Source organism: Myodes glareolus, chromosome 11, assembly GCF_982192425.1.
Source record: "Myodes glareolus chromosome 11, mMyoGla1.1, whole genome shotgun sequence".
NCBI classification, from domain to species: domain Eukaryota; kingdom Metazoa; phylum Chordata; class Mammalia; order Rodentia; family Cricetidae; genus Myodes; species Myodes glareolus.
Genome location: NC_142036.1, coordinates 50,134,817 through 50,149,876, shown reverse-complemented (window position 1 = coordinate 50,149,876; position 15,060 = coordinate 50,134,817). Strand labels below are relative to the sequence as shown.

At 43.5% G+C, this 15,060-nt stretch overlaps 1 protein-coding gene across 3 annotated transcripts in view; it reads left to right on the top strand.

Moving 5' to 3' along the window:
- Syne2 (spectrin repeat containing nuclear envelope protein 2) overlaps positions 1 to 15,060 on the top strand; it is a 296,837-nt gene that overhangs the window by 142,817 nt on the left and 138,960 nt on the right. For all 3 annotated transcript variants that reach the window (XM_087911749.1, XM_087911748.1, XM_087911747.1), the window contains exons 46-51: positions 2,377 to 2,532; positions 3,583 to 3,845; positions 5,287 to 7,390; positions 8,856 to 9,178; positions 11,611 to 11,755; positions 12,714 to 12,938. In XM_087911749.1, coding sequence (XP_087767875.1) covers positions 2,377 to 2,532; positions 3,583 to 3,845; positions 5,287 to 7,390; positions 8,856 to 9,178; positions 11,611 to 11,755; positions 12,714 to 12,938 — 3,216 coding nt within the window. The remainder of the gene's footprint in view (positions 1 to 2,376; positions 2,533 to 3,582; positions 3,846 to 5,286; positions 7,391 to 8,855; positions 9,179 to 11,610; positions 11,756 to 12,713; positions 12,939 to 15,060) is intronic.

Genomic DNA, 15,060 nt, shown 5'->3' with positions numbered 1-15,060 from the left:
AACCATCTGTAATGAGATCTTGTGCCCTCTGGGGGAAGAGACCTAGTCAGTCGTCCTCATCAACTTAGACAGTGAAACCCAGTATGGACGAGTTCAACAGAACCGCCATATATGGACTGCCCATGCATGCTTCATCATTGCCAGGGCATAAAATTCATTTTTCAAAAACTTCAATCTATATTTTCAGTCATGGGGAGATTTTTGTTCATCATATATGCTTCATATGTCTTATGATTTAAGATAAAATGTTTTATAGTAGTATGTACAATCGAATAAAATAGAGCAGAGGGTGACGAGCAGGGCAGGAGGAAGTGACAGAATTTTCCAGGAGCCAATCAGGGCCCAAGCTGGGTTCCAACCTCCCTGGCATGAGCCAAAGGAATGTTGCCTGTTACGTTTGAAATGTTCGTTTGAGGGACTCTGTTGGCTTTTCAGTCGTGGTTGAAAATGGCTTTGGGGGTCAATGAGCAGCTGGTTTTGGGAGGTGATTCGAAGTTTATGACTTACAGGGTCTGACCGCTAAGGTCTGACATTACAGATGTTGCCTATGACGCCCTGGTAACAATGGCCCTTGGGCACCAGCTCATCAGGTAAGAGAGAGTTAGATGCTCTGGATTCTTGGCGGATAGCGGTGGCAGATAAGTCTCTCTGGGGCCTGGTCTCCAAGCCTTTTGTGCAGCCTCTCTGGTGTCCAGGTGCTTTTGGGAGTGTTTCTGAGGAAGTGAGAGGAGGCAGGCACCACCCACATCTGTGTAGTTCGTACCCCTGTAAGGCTGTCCTCTACAAGGGTTTTCACCAGCGCAAGTGAGCTGGAGTCTCGGAACCAGAGGGAACTCACAGAATTGTAATTTTTGGTCACATTTCAAGGCAGTGACTTACGCTGTGTTATTTCAAAGTAATCCATGCCCTGAGCCCCTGGATTCTCTCACCAATGAGAGCTGGTTAAACCCCAGGCAGGTGGTTATTTTATACAAACTTTTAATTTTAGAACTGCTTCAGATTTACAGGACAGTTATAAAGATACAATGTGGAGAGTCCCTTATCTCCCTGCATAGTCTATTGTTACCATATGACAGCACTGTGTGGAATGCTAGGTGCTCTTGGTTTGTCTGTGTGCTTTGTTTTGTGAGGTTCAGGTGGTCTAACCTGGAACAGGCCAGGTAAATGCTCGCTCCTCAGCACTGTCTCCACCCCTGGCTCCTCACAAAATTATTGTGTGGTGTCTGGTACATGCAAGTGTTCAACAACACATACTTCTCTAGAGATGAGTTAGTGGGTAAAGGTACCCGCCGCAAAGCCCGAGGACCTGAGTTCAATCCCCGGGACCAGAGCAAGAGAAACAAGTTCTACAGGTAATCCTCTGATGCGCACACACACACACACACACACACACACACACACACACACACACGTACACACACACACTAAAATAAAAACAGTAAAAAGTCACTAGTTATTGAAAAAGAAGTGAACACTAATGCCCCATGGATAACCACAAGTTCCTAAAACATTCAAAAAAAGATCAAACTACTCATTTATCATGTTTCCCACCTTCTGTAAGTTTTTATTTGTTAAGTTAGTGTGTCGTGGGAGGTATGTGCACACATGCTTACACACAGGCACTCGGGTACACCTGTGGAGGTCAAAGAATAATTTTTGGAAGTCAGTTCCCATCTTCTAGTTTATCGGGGCCAGATCTCTCTGCCTCTGCTGCTGCGGTCCCTGCTACAGACCAGCTGGCCATAAACTTTGGGTGATTCTCCTGTTTCCACCTCTCATCCTGAGGTGGAATCCCTGGGATTGCAGATACGCGTTACCACACCACATAGGTTTTAAGGGTTGAGCGTGAGTACATGGGATTGCTTGGTTGGTGCATGTATCCACTGGGTCCCCTCCCCTGTCACCAGGTTGTAGCTTTCATTACCAACTGGTTGAAGGCAGAATCTCTTCTCAGTATCATGGCTTCTGGGTGTTCCCATGCTTATCTACTTATTTTGAACTTCCGGGAGGTAAAAATGAGTGCCTACGGTTTACGTGGTCCTCTTCAGTTTATGAATGCTAAGTGTAAGTTTGGCAACTGTTGACTCTCCCATATCTGTTTCATTTCTTTAAGATTGTAAATTACATGTCAGTATATAATGAAGCCACTCTAGATCCTGTGCTAGCATAACAAAAATGTTTTATCTTGGGGGAAGGGGTCCCAGTGCAGGTATTATTATATGGGAAAAGTCCTCCTTTGGCAGTACCCAAATACACCTCTTTAAAGCCTTTAATCTGAGTAAACAGAAGCAACTGGAATGGTTTTTAATCAAGAAAAATGAAAGTGGTTCATTTGGAAGGTAGGCTACTCAGCAATTAATCTTTTTATGTTTTTAGAACTCAGCTGTGGAAATGATTTTGTCAAAACAACTTTCCCTCAACGTTCAAGAAAGCATGCAAAACACCCAAGATGAGCGGAAAGTCAACGAGCTGCGAAATCAACCTTTAGAATTGGACATTATGTTAAGAAATGAACAATTAAAAGGGATGGAGGTATGGGAACATGAAAAACACTCACAGCGTGATTGCATCGTTTACCCGGCACGATACAATATATTTTAATTACCAAAAACTTGCTTGTATGGAGTGAAAAGTCTTATTTAACCTTTGCCTGATGATCAGTTTGGTAACTATATAATTACGTACTAATCAGTAAGTTGTGTAACGCTAACTGTTTAGGAAGTGGGAGAGTTTAATGAACATTCGACTTCTTTCTGCTCCACAAAGTTCCTGAAGAACTTGAGAGCGAGTTAGGGGACTGTGACTCACCATCGTTCCCTTTCCCAGGCCTCTGTGTTCTGACCTGACAGGTTCTGGTTCTCCTGATGTTCAGTACATCGGGGCCTCCTCCTTAGCTTGGCACCTGTGCTTATCAGCAGTAACAATGTAGTTTTAGCCACTAAACCTGAAAATCCTACACGGCCTTGTTTTGAAAAGTGGAACTCTAGGTCAGTGGTTTTCAACCAGAGATCAGCCAGCGATCAACCAGCGATTTAACAGCGATCAACCAGTGTTCTACCAGTTTGCAGGCATCACAACCCCTTTGGGAGTCAAGCAACCCTTTCCCAGGGGTCACCTAAGACCATCTGCATATCAGATATTGATATTATGACTTATAATAGTAGCAACATTACGGTTATGAAGTAGCAGTGAAATAATTTTATGGTTGGGGGTCCCCACAACTTGAGGAACCGTATTAGCGTTAGGAAGGGTGAGAACCACTGTTCTCGATGATCACTGCTGTTTCCAACAGCTCTACAGAACAGTAAACGTGACTCTAGACCAGGAAAAAGGTAATAGATAGAAATAACAAACCGAGTCTTCCTTTATAAATCACAGGGCTTTTAAGGCAATAGCGTCTCCTAAGAGAGAGTAAATGCTGACCCAGTGTTCCAGATCCTAACATGATTCTTGTAAAGCAGAGGTCATGAGAGTAAATGAACTAACTCCCTCATGGGACAGGGCTTGCTATCTGATGAAGGAGGGCAGGAAGGAGAATGAATGGGTGTGTGCCTATGTGCTGATTTGTATGGCTTCCCATAGGAATTATATGCCCACTTGGAAGCCAGAAAAGAAGCCATTGACCTTCTGGAACAACAACATCTCAACGAAACAGAAGGAAGAGCCCTGGTTCCGCCCACTGCCAAATCTCCAGCGTATCACGTGGGCAATCTACTTCAGGCTCTTCTCACTTTGAAGAAAACTAAAGAAAGCCAGTACGGCCTCCTGAATGGTTTTCAAGACCAGCTAGTTGCAGCTGAATCCTCACTGAACACCTTCTTGGCAGAAGCAGAAAGTCTCAAAGCGTAAGTGGAAGAATCCGGGACTGGGGTTCATTGTTCCCTTGCAGGCCCAGTTTGTGCTGTGGAAGGATGCCGTGGTTTTCAGATCGTGCACGGAAATGGATCCCGTGGGCACGCTGGTTTAGTCTGCTCTAGCGATGTCGCAGACTAGGTGACTCAGGAACAGCGATCATTACTCTTTTGAAGTTGGGAAGTCCAAGGTCTAAGAGGCTGGCAAACCTCACGTCTGGTGAACCTTCCATCTAGTTCAGGGACGTTCCTCACTTCCCAAAGAGCCCGCCTCTTATTACCATTATGTGGTCACTCAGATTTCAACATTTATATTTGGGACCCTGTTTCAGAAAAGCAAATAAGGTTCCTGAAGGGTGGCTGTTGGTAAAGGCACGTGCCACCAAGCTTGACAACCTGAGTCTGATACTCAGGACCTAGGTGGAAGGAAAGAACTGTTGCCCACACAAGTATCCCCTAACCTATAAGTAAAAAAGTCTACGTTTTTAAAAAGCAAACAAACCCCAGCAAACAACAGCAGCAATAAAATAAGAATTTGTTTGGAGTGAGCATAGACTCTCAAACCATGGCAGATGATATTTAAGAAAACTTTATTGGATTCATGCTCTGTGTGTGTTTGTGTGTGTTACTAAGTACTGTTTTACAAATAAGTTATTAAACAATAATGTAACTATCTCATATGTGTGTGTGTGTGTGTGTGTGTGTATTCTATGGAATTCAGTAGTCTTTAAAAATAATGTATTCTGCACTGTGGGGTATAGAGAAACATGTATATAGCTGCCTAGTATCAATATAATTGGTTTACATTATCACATATTGAAAGTTATATATTTTAATCATTTAATATAAATGTATGCCTTCTGGGGATCAGCAAGATAGCTCAGAAGATAAAGGCAGTTGCTGCCAAACCTGATGATCTGAGCTTAATTCTCTGAACCTATCTAAAGGCAGAAGGGGAAAGAAATGACTCCGCAAAATTGTCCTCTGGCTCTGTGTGCATTCCATGACACGGGTCATCACCCCACCATCATACAATAATAATAATAATAATAATAATAATAATAATAATAATAATAATAATAAATATATATTCCCTTTGCCCTTGAAAATATTAGATGGTAGTCATATAGTTATAAGACATAAGAGAAGATATATAATCTCAATGCGCAAATATTTCTTATCATAAAGGTTTTATGCTTATATCTAAATGGATTTTATTTTTAATAATATCCCTCAAAATAATTTTCTATTTAAAATGATTAGCTATTCTTGGTGGAAGGGAAGGGTGGTAACAAGGAATGTGGATACCACAGTAATTGCTCTGTCTTAGGCTAAGCTTAGGTGAAGGGCTTTCCATTCACAGAGCATTTTCCATGCCTTGCTCTCTCCACCTCATTCCTTTCCCTTTATTTCTTCATTTTTATTCTTTTTCTAGCGGCTCACTAGACAGTGCAACCTATCTGGGCAAAATCAAGAAGTTCCTGGGATTCGTAGAAAAAGAAAAAGTCTCTCTGAGTAAGCTTCGCATGGAATGGGACCATTTATCCAGCCTTCTGAGCCCCGAGGATCAAAAGCTGGTTGAGAGCCAAATGAAGCAACTTGAACATGGGTGGGAGCTTGTGGAGCATCTGGCTCACCGGAAATGTTTTCAGCAAGCCACAGAACACAGTGAACTTACCTACCTCCTGAAGAAGGCCCAGGACATCGGGGTTTCTCTCCATGAGCAGCAACAGCACCTACAGCTAAGTCTGAATTCTCCAGAACAACAGGAGGAGAGCTTGGGATTGGTTGCCCCAGCCGCTGAGATCCAGGCAATCAAATATGAATTTTCTGGCTTAAAGCGGCAAGCAGAGCTTCAGATGAAGAGACTTTGGGGAGAAAGGGAAAAGGAAACTCTGGAAGATGCCCTAAATAATTTGAATAAGGAACTGGAGGCACTGGAGCCATTAAACCAAGAGGCAGAAAATCGGATTAAGAAGTGTGACCTAAAGAACAGGATAAAAGAGACCCTCTTATGGGTCAAGAACATGTTGGCCGAGCTCATTGCCCCCATCTCCCTCCTCCCCGATGACATCCTTTCTCAGATCAGAAAGTGCAAGTTGATTCATGATGGCATTCTGGGTAAGCAGCAGGCAGTGGAGGTGCTGGTGGACGAGGCCAGAGGCCTCACTCCCAGCCTCGCAGCATGTGAGAGCGATGCTTTACATACCCTCCTGGAGGATTTACAGAATCAATACCAAGCACTGCTTTTAAAGTCAACTCAGCGGTCACAGCAACTAGAATTGAAGTTGGAAGAAAGAAGCAAATTGTTTGCGGTAATAGGAAAGGCTCAACTGGCACTTGAACAAAGTGAGACCCTGATGGCTCCCACGTGGGAGAAAGCCTCCACGGAGGCCGAGCTGGAGCATCAAGGGGCCGTCTTGAAGGCGTCCCAGCAGCAACTGAGAGACATGGAGAGTGTAATCTCAGCACACCTCCAGGAACTCACAAATGCCTACAAGGATGCAGATGTGTTTGAGAGATTATTTCTGGATGATCGGTTGAAAAACCTCAAAACAAGGACCAGCCAAACACAAAGATTCATCCAGAATAGCTGTAACGAAATGGAACGCAAGATCAGGTCTCAGCAGGAGTTCCGTGGAAAAGTAGGTGTGCTTCAGAGAGAGGTTGAGAGCCTCCGGCTCGACGAGCTTCTCCCGCTTCATCAAGAGCCGCACCAGGGTGCTAAAGCCCAGCTCTGCCATCTTAAAGACAAGCTGGCCGCTCTTCGAGGCAGCATCTCACAAATGTTGACATCTGAAGAAGTGTTTGACTCGGAAGGGCTAGCCTGGGATGGCTCACTGCTTGAGCAGTTACAGACCCAAGTGCTTGAGAGGGAAAAGGAACTGGAATCAAAAATTAAGCAGCTAGACATATCTTTAATAGCAAGCGACAGGTACCAGGCCCTACTAAGTAAGATAAGGGCTATGGATTTGCAAATTAAGAAAAGGGCCAAATCATTGCCGAAAGCCCCTCATATGTCACCAGAAAGCACGCTGCTCAACGCACAAATTTTGATTCAGAAAATTGAAAAAGCCAAACGCTTGCGTGATGAGGTAATGAAGAAATTAAGCAAAAGTGAGGCTTTTGGCGACGCGTTCAAAGAGAGCGAGATGCTGCAACTGAAGCTTAACGCAGAAGACAATGCTAGGCTTCAAGAGGATCTCCAGAACATGCTGCTAGAATTGCAACCGAAAGCAGTGGACGAAAAGGCTCTCCAGGACAAACTAGAAAATTCCCTGCATGTTTTAAAGCAAATAAAGTCTCGGCTACAGCAGCCTCTATGTGTAAATTTGGGGACTCAACATATTCAAAATGAGAAGGAGACCTGGGAAGCATTTGGTGAGCAAGTTCAGGCTGAAGTGTGTGGTATCAGAGCCTTGAGGGTTGCTGAGGAACAAAGAGAAGAAAACACTTCCGGAACCAGTGACGTGGAGGCAAAATTACAGGACCTTGAAGGTCTGCACGTGGAGCTGAGCAGAAACATTGATTTGCGCATGGTAAGTTGTCTTTGAACTTAGGCGTTTGAGGCTGGTGGTTGTTTTGCTCCAGGTTATGCCAGTCGGTCCTTCTGAAGATAGTACAGGCCCTACAGGAGAATTCTCTGCAAAAGGCCAGCTGCTGTCTAAAGGCCGTGAGCCACTCTGTAATGTCGACTCATTCTTCAGCATCAAACTTCAGTGTCCCATAAATCGGAGAGAAGATGAAGCTGCTGTCTATGTTTCCCTTCTAAGCCCCATTGAATCCACAAGTTTTTTGTGTGGTGATAGTAGCCCAATAGGGAGTAGACGTATAGAAGGAAGGGCACCAAATGGTCACTAAAGCTTATTTAGAACTTATATTGTGCTGGGGGTTGAGGGTTGGCGCTGCTGTTGCTAGCCTTGTTTAATGGTTCCGCTCATTGGCAGAATGCTTGTCCAGCATGCGCCAAGCTCCCGAGTTCAATTCCCAGCACTGAAAGAAAATAAAATAAGAAAGAATGAAAATTTGGATCTCAGAAGCACAAACCTCTTTCTGGGGGTCTTAGAGCAGTGACAGCATTAGGATTGAGAGCGTGGTTTGTCTAAGTCTACAGTAGGACCCTTAAATTTAAGGCCCACTGGCCAAATCCTGTCCATAGTGCTTGATTTGAAACTAAACTTTTATTAGGGCATGTCCATGCATACCTGTTATTTACATAACGACTGTGGTTGCAACAGCAAGGTTGAGAGCTGTCAGGGCACTCGCTGAGTTTTGCTTCAGAACAACTCTAACAGCCTCCCTGTCTCCCTCCGGTAGTTGGGAAATACGTTAGGAAGGACTCCAATGTAGCTAGGTGGTATAAATTCCACAGAAATGTAAAGTGATGTGACAAATCCCTGTGTGCTATTTAAATAGTCTTGTAAGAAATGCTGAGTAATTCTAATACTTCTTTTGCTTTTAATAGTTTCGAGAAACACTCTACATAACTTACCCCACCCATGAGTAATTTGATTAGAGCTGGACAGGAAAACATCTTTAAATTCACTTGCTGTTTTCACAAGACTGGGGCATAGGACATTCAGTGATGTACCTTAGGGACATTCAGTGATGTACCTGAACTGAAGTTGGTGGCAGATAATGCTGCTCATTTGAAACCCAAAAAGCCTGGGTTTGGGGCTGTTTTCATTTATTCTAAGGCAATATATATATATATATATATATATATATTATATAATGCTGTATTTAATTCATAGCCTGGTGCAAGAATCCCAGAGCCAGAATTATTTATCAACTGGCAAGATTAATGAGATGTTATTTTAAGTTTAAATTAGATTTTTTAGAAAATGTGGCTGGTTTTTTTTTATTTTGAGTTACTCATTTTTCAATATTCATGTAAGACTGCTCCCTGTAAGAACAGGTGTAACAATACACTACCTTTGACAGTAGCAAAAAATCTCCCAAGTTAGAAAACGGCCTGACTGTGTTTAATCTCCAAATCACCAGAATATCCTGGATGACGCCTATGAAAATGCAACCCAGTATGAGGAACTAGTCACGAGGGCGGTGGGGATCATCACATCCCTGGAAGCCATACTTCGGTGCTACCGACTGGACCTTCACCATCCCAAAGAATCCCTGGAGCCGGCCCGCTGTAAGCAGGAGGAATTGCAGTCCGCAGTAGCGGAAATCCAGAACCTCACCGAGACCTTGGGGACCATCTCCAGCCCTGAGGCCAAAGAGCGACTGCAGGGTACTTTACAAGACCTGGTGTCTAAGAACTCAGCCCTGAAGGCGGGGCTGGAGGCCCAGGAAGCAGAAGATAGAAGGTAGGTCGCCTGTCTTCAGGGATACTTTCAGGCAACAGAACATCATTTTCCGTGTCTCTATAATTAATGCGCACATCAGAGGAAATTTGGATATAGGAAAGTGTAAAAAGCCACCAAATAAAACCATGTTAAAAGTTTCAGTCTGCTTTAATTCTTGTTTAGTATCTGATACATAGAATGGGATGTCTAAAATGTGTAGCCAGTGTAAAGGGCAGAGGCAAAATGAGCATCTCTATACCCCAAGTGTCCCAGATAAACCTCTGATTTAATTCATTAACTGAATTAAATGAATCTGATAAAATTCATTAACTTGAATTCTCCTTACTTTATTAGAAAATAATATTAATGCCCTAAATTTTATATTTATTGTTTCTTTTTATTGTTTTTTGCTGTGCTTGTGTCCTGTTCTCTTTATTTTCACTCTTTTATTCTGTAACTCCATATTTTTCAAGTTCATCACTTTGACCATAAGGTTTAGTCACCTTCTCGTCTGTAGCTGTTGATGGACGTTTGAGTTGTTTGCAGTTTCCTACATTAAATAGCAGTGCTTCTAGGAACATATTGAAGATGCAGGAGCCTCCCTCGGGTGTAAGGGTCAAAGGGACATAGATGGCCCTTGCTATCTATGATACTTATACCTGCAGGAATGCATACATGCGCGCGTGTGCACACGCACACACTTACACACACAGAACTGGTTTTTTTTTGTTTGTTTGTTTTTGCCATTGTTTTGAAACTAGCCTTTTGCCTCAAACTTGGGCAGTCCGTTACCTGAGTATGGGTGCTAGCACTAAATGGCCCCTTGATTTCCAGTAAACCAGGTACATACAGATATTCCAGTTGCCCACCTCCTTGCTAACACTTGACATTAGATGGTTAGAGAGGGGTGGAAGATGGCTTAGAGTGTAAGATTGCTTGCTTTGCACACATGAGGACCTGAATTCAAATCCCCAGAACCCATGCAAAAAAAATGGGCATGGCCTCTCCTGTACCCTAGCTCTGCAGGGGGAGAGAGGGACAAAGCCAGAGGATTGACGGCCTTGCTGGCAGCCAGTCAAGCTCCAGGTTCAGTGAGTGACCCTGTTTCAAGGGATAAGATAGAGAATGATAGAACGGGCCACTAGATGGCCTCCTTGGCTTTCACACATGCTCAGAGCACTCTCCTCTGTCCACATGTGTGTGCATGTATACAAGCAGAGCAGGAGGCCGGCGGTGAGATGGTTCAGTCAGGAAAGTGCCCATCATAAAAGCATGAGGCCAGAGTTTGCATCACTAATACCGATGTAGAGACCGGGTTAACTAATCCAGGATCCTGGGAGCTCATTGGCAAGATGGCCAAATCCACAAGCATCAGGTTCAGAGAGAGACCATCTCTGAAAATAAGAGAGCAAGGAAGCCGCCTCACACTGATGTCCGACTTTCTCATGCCCATGCTCTCTATGATACTTGTACTTGCATGAATGAATGCACATGTGCACACACACACACACACACACACACATACACACACACAGGGCTGGGTTTTTTTTTTAATATATTGTTTTTGCCATTGTTTTGAAACTAGCCTTTTGCCTCAAACTTAGGCAGTCCGTTACCTGAGGATGAGTGCTAGGATTTCAGGTGTGAGAGTTTTTATTTTCTTTGCAGAATATTTAATTTTTTTTTTTTTTACTAGGGATTAAACTCAAGATCATACATATGCTGGGCATTTGCCCTCCTGTTGAACTACAGTCCAGCTCCTGAAAATTTAAAATTTTAAATTATTCTGAGTGGACAATTTAGGCAGTACCTACTTAGTGTATGTAATTGTATGGTGTTTTTAAAAATACATCACAATTAAATATAAATTATCCCACTTTTTTTCTTTTTACTATAACATTAGTTCTTTTCCTCCTCGTAACAAATATTTTATAATAGTAATCACAATCCATATATAAATTTTGTGATGACTTGTTACCTAACCTTGCCTTTTGTTTGATAGATTTTTTTTCCTATTTTAATAAATGCTCTTATCTGTAAAAGGCTTTTACTATGTAAATGATTTTATCCTGATTCTGGGAAATTCTTTATAGTTGAAATTAACTCCCTAAAACAAGCAGAATGAAGAAAATGAATCCAAATGTAGACATTTTTATTTTATTATTTGGTTTTTGACATTTTTAGCATTATGTACCTTTCTCCCAGAATTCAACCTACTTATGGCTCATTAATAGTGCATAAAAAAATCAGTCTCTCAATCTATCTCTCCCCCTCTCTCTCTAGCTATCATCCATCTTTCTCTGTCTAATTTGGCGTTTTGAGGGTAACTGTATCTGCCTGTTTAAAGCCATCTGTAGGTGGCTTCAATAGCAAAAAAAGCACCCCCTTCTTTATGTGTTGGGGTGGATCAATGAGAAATAAAATTGAATATTTTTTTCTAACTGCCTCTTCAGGTGCCTAGAGAATTACAAACGCTATAGAAAAATGAAAGAGGAAATTTGCTCTTGGCTCAGGAAAATGGAGACAGATCTCAGACAGTCCATGTCCCCATTGCCCAGGTCCTACAAAGAAGCTTTAGCGGGCCTGGATCAGAGCAAGGTGAGTCTGCAGAGGGTCTGCGTGAAGACCCGGGGAATAACCAGGTGGGGGCAGCAGAGAGCACGGCTCTGCTGTGAGCCACAGAAATCTTCAAACCCCCATGAGCAGAGTCCCAGTCAGAGGTGGGAGATGAGGGGCTGATGCCGACTCCCCAACACCTGCCAGTTGATTAGATCTACAGTGTAGTCCTTCCCTCCTCCATAGCATCCAGCCATAGCCGCCTTTCTGGCCCTTTCCTTTCATGACGTTTTGAGGTATATTACTGGATCCATGCCAGAACAGTCACTGCTTCTGTCAAATCTCGACGTTTTCTATATATTTATTTGAAACAGAGTCGCCTGTGGTCCAAATCCCACTTCTACTCCTCACCTCCTGAGTGTTGGGGTCCCCGGCGTGCGCCTCCATGCCTGGTTTTGCTTCGGTTCTGTTTACTTTTGTAATCATAGCAAGCAAGCACTCTCTGACTTGGAAACATCCCCAGCTTGTGAAAACAATTTTGAGTTTTGTTGATTCTCATCTATTAGAAGCTGTGGTGCTTTGCTGTTATACTTTAGCTTTATTTACATATTTATTTATTTTTGAGACAAAGTTGCTGCATAGCCTAGACCAGTCTTGAACTTGCAGTCACCCTTCCTTTGCCTGCTGAGTGCTGGAATTAAAGGCATGAGCTAGCACTGCTGGCTAGACATTACGATTTAGATGAGGCCATTCATCTACCAAAAAGAAACTGGACAAATAAATCAAGAACTTCTAAATGGGCCAAGCAGTGGTGGTGTGCATCTTTAATCTCAGTACTCGGGAGGCAAGGGGATAGAGGATCTCTGAGCTTGAGACCAACCAAGACCACCACACGAAATATGCCACTTTAAAAAAGATTCTTAACTGTGCCAAGTTTAGAGTAATATTTCAGGAAAAAAAAACATAGACCTTCTGTCTGTCCTGTCATTTTCTCTTTAAGGCCCTCACAGCAAGTCTCCTGTCAATCCAAGGAGACTTAGTGAGCCTCCGTCAGGTCCTCAGACACCTGAGATGCAGGTGCACAGAAAGTGATGGCGATGGTGCGTGTGTGCTCGGAGTGGCCTCTGCTCTGTGGGAGAAGTGGCTGAGTTTGCTGGAAGCCGCCAGGGTGTGGCAGCAGTGGCGTGGAGACCTGAAGAGGGAGTGGAAGTTCATCAGTGAGGAGGTGAGGCCTTTGTTGTCCACACAGAAACCCTGCAACTCCCACGGGGCCAGCTAGCGCCTCTTCATCGCATCTGCATTCTCTTATTTGTACGTTGGGTAAACATTTTTGTGATTGTCTGTGCACGTTAGGCTTGGCAACTGCCTCTGAGAAATTCTTCAACCTTTCCTAATAGCAGTGCTGCTTTTGGTAGCCTCTAAATCTCCCTGGACTCCACATCCCTCTTCCACCTTTACGTGGCTCTGGGAATCAAACTCAGGTCTCCTCCGGGCTCGCGCGGCAAGCGCCATCGCCCTCCGAGCCAGCTCCTCCGTCCTCAGATAATTATTAAAAAGGTGACTACTTCCTGAGTGAAGCTGAAACATCTTTGCTGTGAGGATGAGTTAATCCTTAAAAATAACCGTCTTTGCATTCATTACACGCGAGGTTAGAACTGGGTAATGTGTATGATAACTGGCTAAATTAGAAATCAGCTCCAATTGTTAACTGTGGAAATTAGTTATGATTGTTGCATGTGGGCCTAGAACTATGAAATACGGTAATTTCTGAAAACTGCCTCAAAGAAGACCTCTCTGGCATTTGTCAGACACGATGATAGTTTAATCATGGTTTAGGACGTAGGTATTGCAAATAATAAGAAAAAGAAGAAACTCACATGAGATCATAGTATTTTCTAATCTTCCCATCAATAAATGAAGTCCAAATCAGAATGTGAACTGAGAACTCTCTTTTCTTTATTTCCAAATTTCTGGTGAATTTTCAGGAGGTGGAAATGTACCGAGTCCGTACTTATTTGGTGGGAGGTCGCCTGCGCTCAACACTTTCCTATTAACTTACTAAGAACTTCATAGACTTGAAATTGGTATCATTTCAGCAATACTGGTGGGGCTTGATCAGTGAGCAGTCTCTTGGACGATCAGACTCCAAGAAACTCTGTCAGTTATGCTTCTGTTTGGACTGCTAGCCTGTCCACAATAATGCCAGTCACTGAGCCTCTACGCTCCACTGAGAAACCAGTCCAGATGCGTGCTCCCGAGATCCTTGCTTTGGCCTTAGGAAGTAACTATCATTACCATGTGATAGGTAGGGAAACTGAGGCACTGACTGATTTTTTTTAAGTAGTGGCCCAAGATCCCCAACTGCAGGCTATGGCAAGGTCCTGTGGACTGGGGCTGGAGTTGGGGTCTTCGCTACCATTATAACCTGGCAGCCCAGGGGACACTATACTTTGTACCCAGTGGGCACTCAGTAAATCCTTGTTGAGGGAGAGTGTTTATTTAGATCCAAACCTAGGCTGATTCTAAGCTTTCCCTGTTTTATCGCAGTACTGTTTTATATCCATTTGAAGTCACAGCTTGCTAATTTAAATCTTACTCGTTTAATTCTAATTACTCAAGCAAGCAATTAGATAGACCAGAAGCTTGTAAAAATTCATTTCTTTTCAGATAAAGTCTCCTGTAGCCTGGGCTCATCACCAGCTTGTTGCGTTGCTGAGGAGGACTTTGATCTTCTAGCCTTTCTGTCCCTTCCTCTCAAGTGCTGGAATTACAGATGTGTGCCACCACACCTGATTTATGCTGTGCCAGAGCCAGGGCTTTGTGCTTGGGACAAGCATGCTACCAACCGTGCTCCATTCCCAGCCCGGCAAACTGTACTCTCCAAAGGCCAGCACACATACACACATGTAGTAACAGTAATACACTCCAAAGGCTAGCACACATACACACATGTAGTAACAGTAATACACTCCAAAGGCCAGCACACATACACACATGTAGTAACAGTAATACACTCCAAAGGCCAGCACACATACACACATGTAGTAACAGTAATACACTCCAAAGGCCAGCACACATACACACATGTAGTAACAGTAATGCACTCCAAAGGCCAGCACACATACACACATGTAGTAACAGTAATACATTCCAAAGGCCAGCACACATACACACGTGTAGTAACAGTAATACAGCTACAGAAGTGAGCACTTATACAGCGCCTGGCTTATTTTGAAGTAGGGTGTTTGCAGTCACGTGATGGGCGATCCTCAGCCAGGCGGCCGACCCATCCTCCTGCGGGCAGCTGTGCCTCTTTGCTAGCATCCACAGGCAGGCCATTGTGCCTG